The sequence below is a fragment of the Balearica regulorum genome, chromosome 15 (genome assembly GCF_011004875.1).
Source record: "Balearica regulorum gibbericeps isolate bBalReg1 chromosome 15, bBalReg1.pri, whole genome shotgun sequence".
NCBI lineage: Eukaryota > Metazoa > Chordata > Aves > Gruiformes > Gruidae > Balearica > Balearica regulorum.
In genome coordinates, this window is record NC_046198.1 from 3,303,608 (window position 1) to 3,318,409 (window position 14,802).

General features: G+C 38.9%; 1 protein-coding gene across 2 annotated transcripts in view; it reads right to left on the minus strand.

The window, feature by feature from the left end:
• The window catches only part of GTF3C1 (general transcription factor IIIC subunit 1), a 40,354-nt gene that overhangs the window by 22,631 nt on the left and 2,921 nt on the right, over positions 1–14,802 (minus strand). The window contains exons 5-17 of one of the 2 annotated variants that reach the window (XM_075767764.1): positions 14,293–14,389; positions 13,680–13,803; positions 9,551–9,709; positions 8,819–8,934; positions 7,365–7,689; positions 5,349–5,560; positions 4,484–4,623; positions 3,690–3,843; positions 2,584–2,687; positions 2,161–2,345; positions 1,532–1,807; positions 1,139–1,284; positions 641–738 (exon numbers count right to left, since the gene is read on the minus strand). In XM_075767764.1, coding sequence (XP_075623879.1) covers positions 641–738; positions 1,139–1,284; positions 1,532–1,807; positions 2,161–2,345; positions 2,584–2,687; positions 3,690–3,843; positions 4,484–4,623; positions 5,349–5,560; positions 7,365–7,689; positions 8,819–8,934; positions 9,551–9,709; positions 13,680–13,803; positions 14,293–14,389 — 2,136 coding nt within the window. The remainder of the gene's footprint in view (positions 1–640; positions 739–1,138; positions 1,285–1,531; positions 1,808–2,160; positions 2,346–2,583; positions 2,688–3,689; positions 3,844–4,483; positions 4,624–5,348; positions 5,561–7,364; positions 7,690–8,818; positions 8,935–9,550; positions 9,710–13,679; positions 13,804–14,292; positions 14,390–14,802) is intronic. The other variant, XM_075767765.1, reaches the window with a different exon arrangement.

Here is a 14,802-nt window from a genome sequence, read left to right on the forward strand (position 1 = left end):
TTGCCCAGCACTATCCCCCCACCAATGACCCGTTTGAGGTTTGCAAAGTGTTGTGTAAGCCTCCGACCATCCAAATCCATGCCATTTCCGGGAAACTAACACGGTGCTGTTGATTCCACAGATTCAAATCACTTTCCTTTAATGTTGCTTTCCCTTCCTATCTTCAGTCCAATCTCAATTTTTAAATTTCCTAGATGAGAAATGGCAAATAACGGCAGGCGTCCCACTGAAAGCATGAGTAGAAATTGCATGGTATGTATGAGAGGCAGGAACTTGGAAATGTGGCATCTTCTGAAAGATTTATGAAGGGCAGCAACATTTAGACTCTATTAAATTCTGAATTTAGCAGAAGCCAGGAGTGTGTTTTGTACAGAAGTAACATCCTGCTGATGAGTTATGAAGGACAGAACCTCCCAGCTCTCAAACACTGCCTGACAGCATGCATGAATATTGTTTATTAGTTTCTTATTACCTTCTATTTGGGAGAGAAAAATACAATTTGGCACACTTTCCTTTGAAGATTGATGATCCTTGTCTTAAATAACAAAGTTCTCTTTGACACAAACAGGAAATAACTGAGAAAACAGTCAACCACTGTTGTTTCCCCCCCAGAGCCATTTACTTTGACTCATCCTCTTACCTTTTGTAGAGAAGCTGCTGTCGGACTGACCTTGGAAGATATCTGATCAGAGTGTGCTTCTTCAGGGGATCATTTAAAAAATCTTCTAGACCATCCACCTAGAATTATTTTAGAATTAAAATGTGAAATATAACTATTCCTTTAAAGTATCAAGCTTTGGTACCAGAACCGTCTACTGAAATATTTTCTAAGCAAATGTTACTGCTTTTCTAAAACGTTTAAACATTATTCTTCTTAATCAACAAGGCAGAAGATTCAGTGAGATTATAAAAAGCTCTTTGCAAAATACTAGTATAAGAATTTGCAGTATTACAGGACTATACTTTTTTTTTCAGTGTGGCTGTAAAAGCAGCTAACTATTCTGTAAAAGAAACTATCAAGAACTAAAGTGTGTACTCTCCGATGGCTAGTTTTGTTAAAATAGATTAAGAGGATATTTGTTACTACTTATACATACAGTTGGTATCATCAGAAACGCAAGCCAAAAAAGCACTATACCTTGTAGCTGACTTGTACTATCTGAACAAAGAGTGAGAGAGGCAAGCAGAGAAGAATGTCACTAACAAGAGCCCATCCAAATCCAAACTCTCTGTGAACTGGGAGGGGAGGGACATAGCGCATCCATGACACATCATCCACGTACACTAGGAACAAGAAGACTGGCTTAGATTCAGACAGAACAAACCTAATAGTTACACTAAGAGTTTTACTGTCAGCATTCAGGCAGAAGACATTTGGCAGTTCATAGTCTGGAAATCTAAAAATCTAGAGTGATCTGAAAATTAGCTAAACCATTGATTTGCAATCTTTTTTGAAGTAGACTTTTACCTTTTTTCCCAGTGTTGAATCATGGCAAAGTCTGCAGTAAACTCAGGATGTGCCATTTCTCACCTGTTTGATTAGACAACTCTACTTCAGTCTCCTGCCCAGAGATTTCAGGATTCACGACGCTTGTCATAATTTCTAAGGTCCCATCTGGTTGCGCTTCAAGTACAGCCGCATCCACATCCAGCCCTTGTTTGCTGCCTTTTTTCTCACCGTCACCTCCTCCTTTTTGCTGTGTTCCATTTAAAGGGTGCCCATAAATTAAGTACCAGAGGAACATGTGGACCATTCTTAAACGGGGCATTTTGGGAAGAAAGCCAAGAGAACGCCCAAGTCCTGGAACTGGGACGGAAGATTAAGTACCAAACAGAAATAAAAAGAGGATTAGAACAGGAGAAATAGCTACCTCTGCAAAACTGAAGAAAACTGGAAGGAAAGACGGGCAGTTGAAAGTAAATATAAGTTACAAGTAGTAAAGAAGTAGTAGTGAATACAAACACTCCAGTTTGCAATTGTAAAAAAAATAAGCAGCTAAGAAAACATTGGATCATGAGATTCTGTTACTGTAAAACCAATTTATTTTTTTCTGTAAAAGAAGAAAAAAACCCCACTTGTATCTTAGGAGAGCCCAACATCTGAAAGTAATTATTAATAATAAATGGCAAAGATGACAGAAAAACCAAAGTTAACTGTACCTGTAACAGGGTGATAGTTTTTTAGCTGTGTTATGCCCATTTTTTCATCAGTTTTTCTTGCTCGACTGTTATTATCCGCTTTACATGAGTTTTCTTGTGTTTCTCCTGAATCAGGAACTGCGTCTTGCCCCAGGTTTTCTTCCTCAGCATGGTCCTGGGATGTTGGTGTCTGGGGAACTTTAATCCTGTATGAAAACCACACAGCGCTTTGGTAAAAATTAAGCAGAGTTCAATTCTTCTTCCTTCCTGACTTCAGGAGATATTCGGCATCTTGCTTCATCTTTGTGCTTCCATTGCTCTACTGCTAAAGAAGAGATTTTTCTTTTCTTTTGCTTACTTTGTGTTTATTTCCTGTGCATATTTTTGCATGTACTAGACAAGCCAAGTTCCCCACCAGCCATCCAAACCATCATTGCAACTTGCCTGTTTGCTGTGCTTGAATTGGAGATTCGGAAACGCACCTGCTCAATGGCACTTTTTACAAGGGGATCATTAGGACTCACTGAAGGATGCACAACAAACTCGACCTGTTCGGAGCAGCAGAAAACACACAAAAGGTATTTATGGAGATACTGGCTCAATCAGCTGCATAAATTATCAGAGGTTAACAGACAGTTAATTAACAGTAGCCACAATGGATGAATCCTTTAAAGATTTGATAATTCACAGAATATGAACACTTTTGGATCAAAACTCCTGTTGCTAGTTTGCATTAAGCAAGAGGCCAGATGGTGTGGTTTCTGTACCAATAAACAGTTAATGTCATTTCTATAATCATCAGGTTTTTGGGTTTTTAAAATCTGAAACACTTGTAGAATAAACCCTTCAACTTGCAAATATTAGGCTGAAAGGGATAAATGAAAAGCCATACCCTCATAAGACCAAACTAATACATATTGTTGCTGAAAGTACGCACACAATTCAGATTAGGAAGATGTCATATATGCTCTACAGTAACTGTGCAGCAGGTAATTGTCAACAGATTCTCTCTCTGCTTACGAACGTTTCACACTGGAGTTACAATGACAAGTCTCAGCTTTACAACTACAGACATTTTACTTCCATAAACCTCAATAACAGTAGACTTTTGGTTTTTTTTTAAAAAAAAAAAGATCACGTTCTATAAATTTCAACTCAAGCTAACTTAGGATTTCTTATATACTCCTGGCTTTCAAAAGGGGATTAAATGGAATTGTGTTGCAAATTCTATTGTGTTGCAGCCTGACAGTGCAGGGAGACACTCATGAATTGCATAACTGATAAGCGGCAGAACCTCTCAGAAGGAAGATTCAGAGGCTTTGATCTCTGGACTATTCCTTGGTCCCACAATTATCTGCAGCACGATAATTGAAAGCACCAATGTGGTTTTCACAGTAGTTTGGGACATGTAGCTTCTGGGCAGCTTGACTCTGGGTTCCGCTACAAAAAGTAAAGCCATCCGTATATTTCAGTAAAAAGGCCCAAAACATTTTGACAAATCAGAAGGTTGTGAGAAAAGCTGTTTCTGCTGCCAGGGTTTGTGCAGTCACCTTTTTACTAATGCCATCTTGAATGACTGTAGTACGATAGAGTCTGAGGAGCCCTTCTCGCGCAAGCTTCTGTACCAGTCGTACGATAGACTTTTTGCAGCATTTAGTGGAGACACCTTCTTGCTTCTCTTGATCCATGACCATTTTCTGAAGCCTAAAAGATGAAAAAAATATCTTGCATTTTAGGCAGTTTGGAGCATTGCTGGACTTAAGTAGTTTGTTAGAGGATGGGAGGTGAATGGTACTTCCCTACTTCTGGCAATTACTGCTCACTTTTCCCTTTTGCTGTAGATAACTGCTAACTTAGCTTTACATTTCAGCTTTATTTTCTTTGTAATCAAGCTTATCCTTTTTACGTGAAGGCTACTGTTCTGATGACAGCAAATTCTCAATGCCAGATCTCTCTGGGCACGGCTATAGTGCAATTATGAATCCAGCTTCCCTAAGGTCAGGAAAACGTACAGCTTTTTTAAAGTGGTGATTAAACATAAGCTGTTTATATTTCCACTTGTGAGCTCAGTTCATCTTTATATGGTATATGTCACTGGGACATATACCATATAAACATTCACTTGTGTAATTATCTGTATGGAACTATTACTGCTTCCAAACAGCTGATTAATTTTTAAGATCCAGTACAACTACAACCCCTTCCCCATGCCACCATTATAGCATAGAGTGCCATCAGGGACAAGAAAAGCCACCAATGGTGTGAGCACACAGCGCTGCTAAAGCAGTTCTTATGCTACTGAAATGCATCAGGCCCCCAGCGTGCTGGTTTCAGACGGACTCACGTGAACAAGCTTTCAATTAGCCGGAGGTTTCGAACAGCTTCCACAATGAGATTTCGGCGTTTCAGCAGTCTGTATGTTTCGTGAGATCTCTCCACTGCTGTAGCTTTGGAACGTTTTTCCTTCTTTTGGCCACAGGTCTTCTAGTGCACAGTATGGACAAAATAAAAATTTTACCTAACATTGGTTCCTCACACAGCAGATGAGGAATTCAGAGTTTTGAGGTATTTATTTGTAACAAACTAGTCAGATGGGAGATTATCTTTCATCTCCCCTTCACAGGCAGGGAACCAAGGCACAAACTAAGATTTCCATGCAGTTAGATGCAGATTTATGCACCTTCTCTGCCCATCCCACATTCTGAGCCATTTGGACTTGAGAGTTTTAGCCTAGAAAGGTGGTAACTGCATTAACTTTGTGCTGAGTCCAAGCCAACATATCCTGTCCCTCAGAAAGGCATCTTGTTCCAGGCTCAGTCCTGCAGCAGTGAGAACACACAACTTTCATGCCTAAACCCATTTGTTTCTCCCGGTTTAGAGTCGACAGACCAGACGATATGCAGCACTTGTGTGCACAGACAGACATGAAGTGATGAAACGCATTAAGTCAACACAGGGAATTTCCAGAGCACCAGGGAACTAACCATAATCATATTTTGGATATCTACCTTCCTATCTCCTGGAATAATTTTCACTTATAACCTCAATGAAGCCAAAAGATGAATGTGCTTTGAAATTAAATTTAAAAAAACCAAAGCAATCCCATAAATTAAACCAAACCCTAGAGTTTGAAGTCTTGCTTCTCGTAAAAGCACACAACTTCGCTCAGACAGCCATACCAACAATAAAATATTAAGATGTGATCTTACCTTAGGGTCTTCAAGTCTGACCTCCTCCACCACAGCCACATCCCCATCTTCATCAGTGGAATGAGCACAGTTGGAAAGATTGGACTCCTGCTTTAGAGTTTCCAAAGTAGAACTCTCCCCCGAAACGTTGTCTGGGACCTCATCGGGCTCTTCAAGAATTTCAGGGGAAGGCAATTTCTTCCCCTGAGACTTCACAGCTGTCGGCTTTGAGCCTGGATTAAGAGCAAAGAGCCTTGTCATTGTTCTGCTCTCATTGTTTCCCGTAAATGTTCAGCTTCTCTCTCTGTAAAAGGCCTTCCCCCATTCACCCAGGTAACTGTACTTAAAAGCATTCTGCTACATTTTTCACATATTCTTCTCCTCTGCTGGAAGCAGTGGTTTGATCATGAATGACTGCATTCAGCCTCCAAAAGTAAGGTTTTTTTTTAAAAAAAAGTGAACTCCCTGTCATCAAATTATTCTCTCCATGCAGAAGCCTCTTCACAGGCAGACTTAACAGGCTGTGAAGGGCCAGATTAGCTTATCCAGAAACTGCTGTCTGAAGAAAGGAGAGTTTCTGTCACAAAGATTCTCAAGTTCTGCCAGAAACCTCACTTTTCTGACTCAAAGCAGAACGAGAACAAGGATTTAGTATTACTCCAAAGATAAGCTACATAAGAAATAGAGATCTCTTCTCCTCTCTTCCCTTGGAGTTTATCAGAGAAGTTGTAGGAATATTCAATTAGTTAAATAAAATAAAAAAAAAAAAAAACAAAAAAAAACAAACCACCATATCCTCTTTAAAATACGTCCCCAAAAGGCTGGTAGCTTTCACATTAAGACATTCCAAATACCTACAGAAAATGATGAAGCAGTTAGCTTCAGGAGGTAAGACATTTTTGTTACAGGGAAGTAAGGCTGTGGGTCAAGTCATCCCAAGCCTATTGCTGCTTGAAAGTAGATAGTTAACATCTTATCTGGTCTCGGACAAAAGTCAGTGTTACTCTATGTATACTCATCCCACCTGAAGGTTTGCATCAGTACACGAACAAACACATTTTGCCCAGACTCTAAGGCTCAATACCAGACATTTCCAAATCAAAAAACCACACTGCTAAAAGGGGAAGAACTTTTATATGTTACAATTGAAAAAAATGTTAACTGGCTGGTCTGTCAGCTCCTGTGCTATTTCCCACCCCTAAGATGACATTTACGTATCCCATAGAATGAAATGATGCGTTTTGATGAGAGGCACAGCCTGCCTTTTTCCTTAGTGAGGAAAAAGTAAAATATTTCAAGAATACAAAGTGCATTCAAATCCCTTCTGAAGACTTCTAGGACTTTAAAAGCTGAAGTTCTACCAGGCTGGTGCTCTCTGATGGGCACAGCCCGAGCTGTAAGATATTCTGAAAAATAGAGTCCCTGACAGATACCTTGTCGGTTCACCACAGAACATCCAAGGCAGATAAAAAATTTATCCAAGAATGCTGTTTCTCTTGGCAGCTTAAGCCAACCTGACTGCTAGCTACCACGGTCTCCCCACTATGCTCGTTTTTATCCACACAGTCCTGCCTCCTTCCTTGCAACAGTCTGGGAATCTGTCTGACCCTCTGCAGAATCATTTCAGCTCTTCAAGCCACCAGAACAAATAACCGAATATCCAAGGAGCAAGGTGTGTGAGCCCATTTCATCTGCATGGGGAAAAGGGGAGAAATGACATTGGGGTAAGGAGAAGCAGACTTTCCCAGTGATTGGTGACAGTCAGAAACATTCTTTGGTGCATACAAACACCAGAGCACACTTCAGCCCTAAGAATCTCCAGAGATTAATTACCACACCTACAGTACTCCAAAACGTAACACTTTTGGTGGAAAGAGAACATCAAAAAAAGCACTGAAATAATGAAATAAGTGTAAAAAGAAATGTATGATCAAAAACTTTAATGGAAGCTAATAGCATGATTTTTTTTTTTTCTTTAGTAAAAGGATCCATAAGAAAAATGCAAGGTTCTTTCCAAATTCCAAAATCATGATCTACCTTTAGCTGGTGTTGACTGATGGGTATCATCTTGAAAACTTAATTTCAACAGGGAACCAGAGTTGGCCTTCTGACCTTTTCCTCTCTTCTTGCCATCCTTCCCTTCCTCTTCATTGTCAGACTCCGAGACCAAAGCGTCATCTTCTCCAGGAGACACATCTTCCACAGGCGGGGAATCTTCTGGCACTAGAGCCAAAGTAACTGTAGCTAACTGCTCACTCCTAGCCTTCTCTCTCTCAAACTGACGGTTTAAGTCACTCTCCTCTGCAAAAATGTACGAAACATACTTTGTTGTCCTTTGCCGACCTTCGTCTTCCATAAAACCCTAAGGAAATAGTTGGAATATTATTTTACCACCTTACTCCTCCATTCTTGCGGTCTGTTCTCCAGTATCAACAGTGGGAAAATTTTCTAACTTTTCTCCCTTCACATCAAAAGATACCCTGTTATTCTCCTTTTTTTCTAAATAGCAAAAATGTTGACTGACCTTAACACACAGAAATTAAAAGAAATACCATGCTTGAAAAATAAATAAATCTGCATTACCTACATACTAGAATGAAATGCCTACAGTGTGTGGGATGTAGGAAAGTCTAAGGAAGAATAAACTATTCATATTCAGACTGGAAATCAATTTTTTTCTGAAAAAAATTTCTGTGAAGTAACTGCAGTGTTACCAGAAGTGAATCAGACTTAAGCAGAACTGCTGTTGCCCTGTCTACTGCAACACATGCTTTAAGTATCTAGAAACAGAAACACTTTGCCTATCAATAAGGGAAGATTTCATCAGTTGACTTAGGAAAAAGTATGTTTAGATATTCCAATAGTTTACATTGTTTGTTTTTTAATTCAACAGAACTTTTTTTACCAAAGATGTCAGTAAAAAAAAAAAAATTCTCTATTGAGGGAATATTGCAATTATCCTGCCTTTGTGGAAAGGGGCGGATGGGTGCATGTGAGAAATGACAGCTCAATTTGTTCGTCTTGTTGAAGTGAAAAAAATTGAATGAAATATCTGGAAATAAGGAGTTTAATCACCATACTCTCTACAAAAGTAACTTTTTTCCCCCAGAATTTACTGGTATTTTCAAAGTAGATTCATGATTTTAAACAAACAGAGGGTCTCTGACAAGATCCTTCAGTAGAGGATCTTGCAAAACAGAAATTTGCTTAATTTTTTACTATAAGACAAGACTATTTTGAGTTGAGACACATTTACACTCATCTCCATAAAGCACCAGCCCCCAAGTCGCTCGGATTACCACTGATTATGGGGAATAACTTAGGTAAGGCATTTTTTTCCCCCCAAGCTTTATTACTTAAGCATCCAGTCACCAACCAACATAAAACACTTGTCTGAGATTGAGGTTAACAATGTTATAACATACCACCACAGTACCACAATTGTATCTCCAGTTTGAATAAGTACCTAAATTATTTTATTTTCACCTTACCTTGACAACTTTGTACCTCTCCAGAAGGCGACAGAGCATCCTTGCTTCTAGCTTCCCCACATTCATAGCCAAGCGAATTTCTGCCTGAGAAATGCCTTTGGTTCCCCTACTTTCAACTGTTTCAGAAAGAAAAAACAGAAATATCTCAGAGAAATAATCTGACCGAATTATATACATATACATTTGTATGTACATTCATATTTGCTCTGAATAACTGTATATGCCAGAAGATAAAATTTAACATTCCCCACTAACAAGTAAAGACATTTTCACAGACATATACAATATACAGTCAACTACTGCTATAAAACACAATTTGATGTGAAGCAGTGCCCCAGCAGAATGAGCTTTGACAGTGACAGCTTTCAACAGTCAGGTATTCATTTCTCCAATCCGAAAGGAAAAGAGGCAGGAGAAGAAGGAGGAACACTGTTTTCCTCATCACCTTTTCTCATCCCACCACAACGTCCTGTTTCTACCATGCTGTCTTATTTTGGTGGCACCGAGTAGTTGATAAGCTTCCAGGGAGGAGCTAACAGGTGGCAGCATCTATAATTCCAGTTTAATCTGGACATAACGCTCATCTTTTCCATGAAAAACTGACACTTTCTGATAGATAAGAAGCAATCAGAACTTAACCCCTCCCCCTCCAATATATACCCTTCTTTTATACAAACAAGGAGTAAGAATGCAATACAAAAAATCTTTAGCATGTCTTACTCCATCACCTACTTAGCTCATAAGCCTGGGTGAGCATATCCCTTTCGCAAACAATATCCACAGGCTGAACAGCTTTTGTGATGATCTCTTCTTCATCATCATCATGATAATCTTCCATTTTCTTCCGGAATTCCTTTAGTAATTTAAGGCAACGGACCATGACATCCGTCCCTGTGAACACAAATGTTAGTAACAATTCTTAACAAAATGTACGGGGTGTGTGCATGTTTAAACCATTTTATTTCTTTCAGCAGCATGACATAGTAGTAGCATAATGAGGAACACAAAAGACCAAAGACAACTGCTTATTTCTAGGAAAGGTTTGCAACAGTTTTTCCCTATATAAGAATCTGTCAAAATACTGACTAGCTGAATTTCTGAGGTGCTCCAAAACGGCATGTCTGTGTCAACACTAGTGCTGACCAATACAGTGATTTATGCGCAGAATTGAAAAAACTGAGAAAAAAACCAGAGAAATTTCAATAGTACAAATAAATCAGTGAAAGGAGTAAGTGCTGATCCACAGTACTATTCTTCAGAATACATATTTATGAGATCACTCACTGGGTACAAAATCCCTCCTTTTTTCCAACAAACTCAAAGCATTTTTTTTTACTTTCTATAAATGCAAATCACATAATGAGAGAGAACCATACATTTGAAGATACAGAACTCCTACAATAAGCTACCTGGTTGCAAAACTGTTCCTTAACACAGGATTGATCACTTGCTGAGGAAAGGCAAAGTGGACACCAGTTGGTGGGCCCTGTTAGGTGCTGCCAACAGTTCCCAGTATTTAAAAATCCCAGGACCTAAAAGAACTGTCAGTTTATCATATGTCCTAGCACCTTCTTCTATATCTGTATGCATGCCTGTTGAAGAAAGCAGACACCAAGCAACTAGGATCCTGAAGAGAAGGATCAAATAGAAGAGTGCTATCCCATGCAGTAGGCTCTGATAGCATAACTAAAATGTACAGTTATGCTGCACAGTTCCAACATCACTATGAGAAGAGATTCTTCTCAGCCTTTGTCTGCTGATTCCACAACACACAATATCAGTTATGTTATGGCAGCTTTACGTGCAACCAAGCATGAGCAGCTGAGCTTCTACAGTTCTTGTCCAAAGGCCAAACCTACCCTCTGCACCTAGGGAAAGGCTAGGTTTGTTAACGTATTTGGTGTACTATCTACGCAACAAAAATGGAGACACAAAATCTAAGGTGGTTGTATGCCAGGACAGAACACACTGCTGCCCACCAGCCGCAAGAATGTCGCACATGATTCAATTCCACACCTTGTAACTGTGCGCTGGCTGTGCTGTAGTAACTCTCCACCTACTTTACTCTTCTGTGATCTCACGGAAGAGTGGGGACAGATGACTCCAGGAAAGCCGTAGCGATCCTGCTCCCTGATATAAGGATGACCCACTATCATCAGTGGCATTTGGCTCCTGCTGAACAATTTAAGAGAGCAGTAGTGAGCTAGAACTAGGTTACTGTACACTGCCAGCTTATCGAGCTGCGGTGATTCAGCAGCTTCTGCAGAAGTAGCCAACTCATCCCACAGCAGTGGGTGGGAACATCTGCAGCCATCTCTACTTCTCCGGTACAGCCCTGCTGTGAAAAATGCCAGGTGAAAGCTTTAGTTGAGATCATTAAGGTTTCAGTTAATTAATTTTATCTTATGTATATAGGACCAGTTACTGAAGCCTAGCTGACCTGAAGTTAATCCACGTAACTTAATCACGTGACTGAGCTCCAGGCCAGATGATTCCATTATTTTTCCTCAGTCTTAATCCCTTCCCTGCCAGTACGCTAAGATACTGCTTAGGATAGTAATTAAGTGCTGACATTTTGGTAGAGCTGCAGGCACTGTTATCACATCCTCTGTATTTCTACAGCCCATTAATTTTCACTTGAAGTAGTATTTCGGGGAAAAAAAAAAAAAACCCAAGCAAAACCCAATTCATTTTATTTTAGCTCCTGCTGCCCAGAAATGTTCTTCCCATAGCAGATGATCTCGCTTCATCCTCAGTGTGTCCCACATATTTATGTCTGCTTTCCTGTATAACTCCAGAGATTAAACTATCTTGAACTCTGATGAAAATCAGCTATTATTAATTCACCCTAGTTTAATACCTAGTGTTTTTTAAGGCATTTTTTGTGGATTTTCAGCTTTTATGTCTGTAAGACAGAATTATCATTCAAGTGAAAGACTCATCAGGTGGCATTTTTCATGGCAAACTGTTAAGTAGTAAATGCAGCTGCCATTGTGCCAATTTGTGACAAAACATGAAACATCTGCTGCCTTGTGGGTTGCCACCAAGTTTATAAATGGACTTACATTTTCTTGTCTTCTAAGTAAATACTTTAATTGAAAGGTTTTTACTACTGATTATAAACTCTATCTTTTAGGGATACTGTCTACGGTCTTTTGGGTTTTATTTGCAAATGTCTTCAGCACATTAGAACATCTCTGAAAATTAATTCAGTGTGAGGAAGTATAAAAAAATATAACCTGGTGTAATACTACTCAAAGACAGTGTAAGAGAGAATCTAGGTTTTTGTCAATGACAATGCTAAACGGCGTGACTAAAGGTATCCCTGTCATACAAACTACTGTATGTTGAGAGACCTGCTTGAATCAGAAATACATTAACTATGTAAAATTTATGTTTCATAAAAAGATTATAATTTTTCCCATATATTTTATTGTATACTGATCCATTCTAGAGTATTTTTGAGGATCTCCACTGCCTTTTTGAAACTCTGAACTTAAATGAGTTCTCCTGCGTAACACTCCCTCTGATATTCTTATGGAGAGGAGGTGGACCTGTATATTTCATGACAAACTCATTCAATCACTCCCTTATTTATTGAGTACAATGTGGGAGATTTCTCTCTGAACTGTGCTAGATGCTGTACCTACTTTGAGCCATTGTTTGTTTTTGTTCATAATACAATTTCCCTACAGAGAGATTTCCTTTCCCCAGACTTAAAGATTTGAAGGAATCTGTTGTCTCATCAAGAGCCTTAATTCAACTCCATGTATCTGGCATTTGCTTTTGTCTTCTCAAAGTTCTCATGTTTTTATTGGCTCTTTCACCTCTTCCTTTATGGTCACTTCTATTCACAAAGACTGTATCATTTGCAATGTTTAGTTCATATCAGATTTTTACCCCCCCTCAAACAGTTCACTGCATCTTTGGAAGCCACACTGTTCATCTTTTGGAACTATTTTCTTTTTTACTCTGGCAAATCTGCCTCTTAGATTTTCTGTGATTGAAGGCTTGGTTTAGATTTCCTTAAGCAGTTGCATTAATTCCATTGGTGATACTATCCTTCCTCATACTTTCCATTATTACTTCTTGTAGTTTTTCTTCCCTGCGCATGTTTTATCTGCATCTTTTTCTGAGAGCAGCTGCTTTCTTTTGTTCCCTTTCATCATGCAGTTTTGCTCTTCTTTATCTTTCCACTACATGCTTGGAAGTCATCAGCAGTTCTTGCAAACCTATTAACTTTGAATTCAAAGGTGGTTATGCATTAAACTATCCCTCAGTAGACTACGGCTTTTTTTTTTTTTTTTGAATATTAGTTGCTGGCTACCTTGCTTGCTTAAAGAATGTAGCTTACTTTCCTAATTTGATACGAAACTTTCCAGAGAAACTTTGCATTCTTGTGACTTTCAGCAAAAGTCATAATTTCAGCAAAAGCCACAACTAAGATGGTCTGTTTCTTTAGCTTCTTGTTTCGTAATGGTCTTTTTTTGTTTTATATAACTTTTTAGATATTTTTGTCAAGTTTACTGACTTGTCATTCAATGTCAACCTGAAAGGTCAGCAGACTGCTCTTTGTCCCTACTCTCAGTATTGGCTTGAGCAGTCCTACTAGGAGTCACAATCCACTGAAACAGCTTACACTGATATAAACCAAATTTGCCTGCATCCGTTTCTTAAAAACCTGGAACAAATGCTTAATGCAAGCGGGCTGCGGTGTTCTAGCTTTATTAACACATTTCTCCACATAACTGCATAGACAGATTTTCACTTACGCATCTTTGAATGTCAGATTTGAAGCTTATAAATAGAATGGTATCAATGTAATTATACAAAAAGAAAGCAAAAATACAGTTCTAGTTACCTTTCTTTGTCTTATAGGGTCCTCCATTGGGGTGTATGTCTTGTAACGGGATGGATATTACCTTGGCTAGGCCAGCATTCATCATATATTGGTAGAGACGTTTGAAAGTTCTCTCACAAAGACCCTAATGCAAAGGGAAATGGCAAAAGTCATTGCAGTCCAAAATTCTTGCCTCTAGGTGATTAGTATCAAAGACATTCATATTGCTTGTTCTTAAAACACAGTATTTTGGGGTAGGATATCAGAGAAGGGTCTTAAAAGCCTGCTAGTACAGACACCAGGCAAAGCGCGAGATGCTTCTGGAGTGTGTTCTATCCCTCCAACTCTGCTGTCCAAACAGGCGGCAGCAACCAGCAGCAGCATTGCGCAAGTAAGAACTGCATGACAATATCCATTGACAAAACTTTCTGAAGCTGTGGATCAAACAGAACTTCTTCCTTAGGACTAACAGCAACAGAAACTTGTTCTAGTAGGTTTTTAAGATCCTTCTTTTGATGTCCTACCCCAAAATATCATGCAACTTTAAAAAACAGACAGTATGAAGGACTGCCTTTGATACTAATCATCTAGATTCTACGTGAGTGAGAATTTGAAAGAGAGTAATGAAACTCACCAATTCATCCCTCAAGTTTCCTAATGTTTCCATCTGATTTGAACGAGCACTTAGCATACTTGAGAGTTTCTCCATCAGAATATCATATTTGCTCCTCCTAACCAAGAAAAGAAAATTATTTGACTACAAGCATGCATATAACATTATAAACATGAGTTATATCTTTATAAAGTGTCAGTCACTAGAGAAAGTATGCTGAAGCGTTCTCAGATTGTTTTAGGAATTATAGTTTTCATTTCTTTCTGTGAATAGCACGAGAGAATTCGTCACTAACAAGAGACCCCAAATGAGGGCATGGTGACTAAGCCCAGGCTGTTACTTCACTGGCAATCCACAGAAGCACAAGTTCTAATTATAAACAGGATGGGAAAACAAAAAATGTATTAGAAATGTGTTTGAAGTGAGAACACTCAAAATTAACAGAATGATTAATGCTACAATAAGAAGCGAGTTAGGCTTATGTAGGCAGGTGACAGGCACTAGAATACCCTAATTTTTACAGGTCCAAGA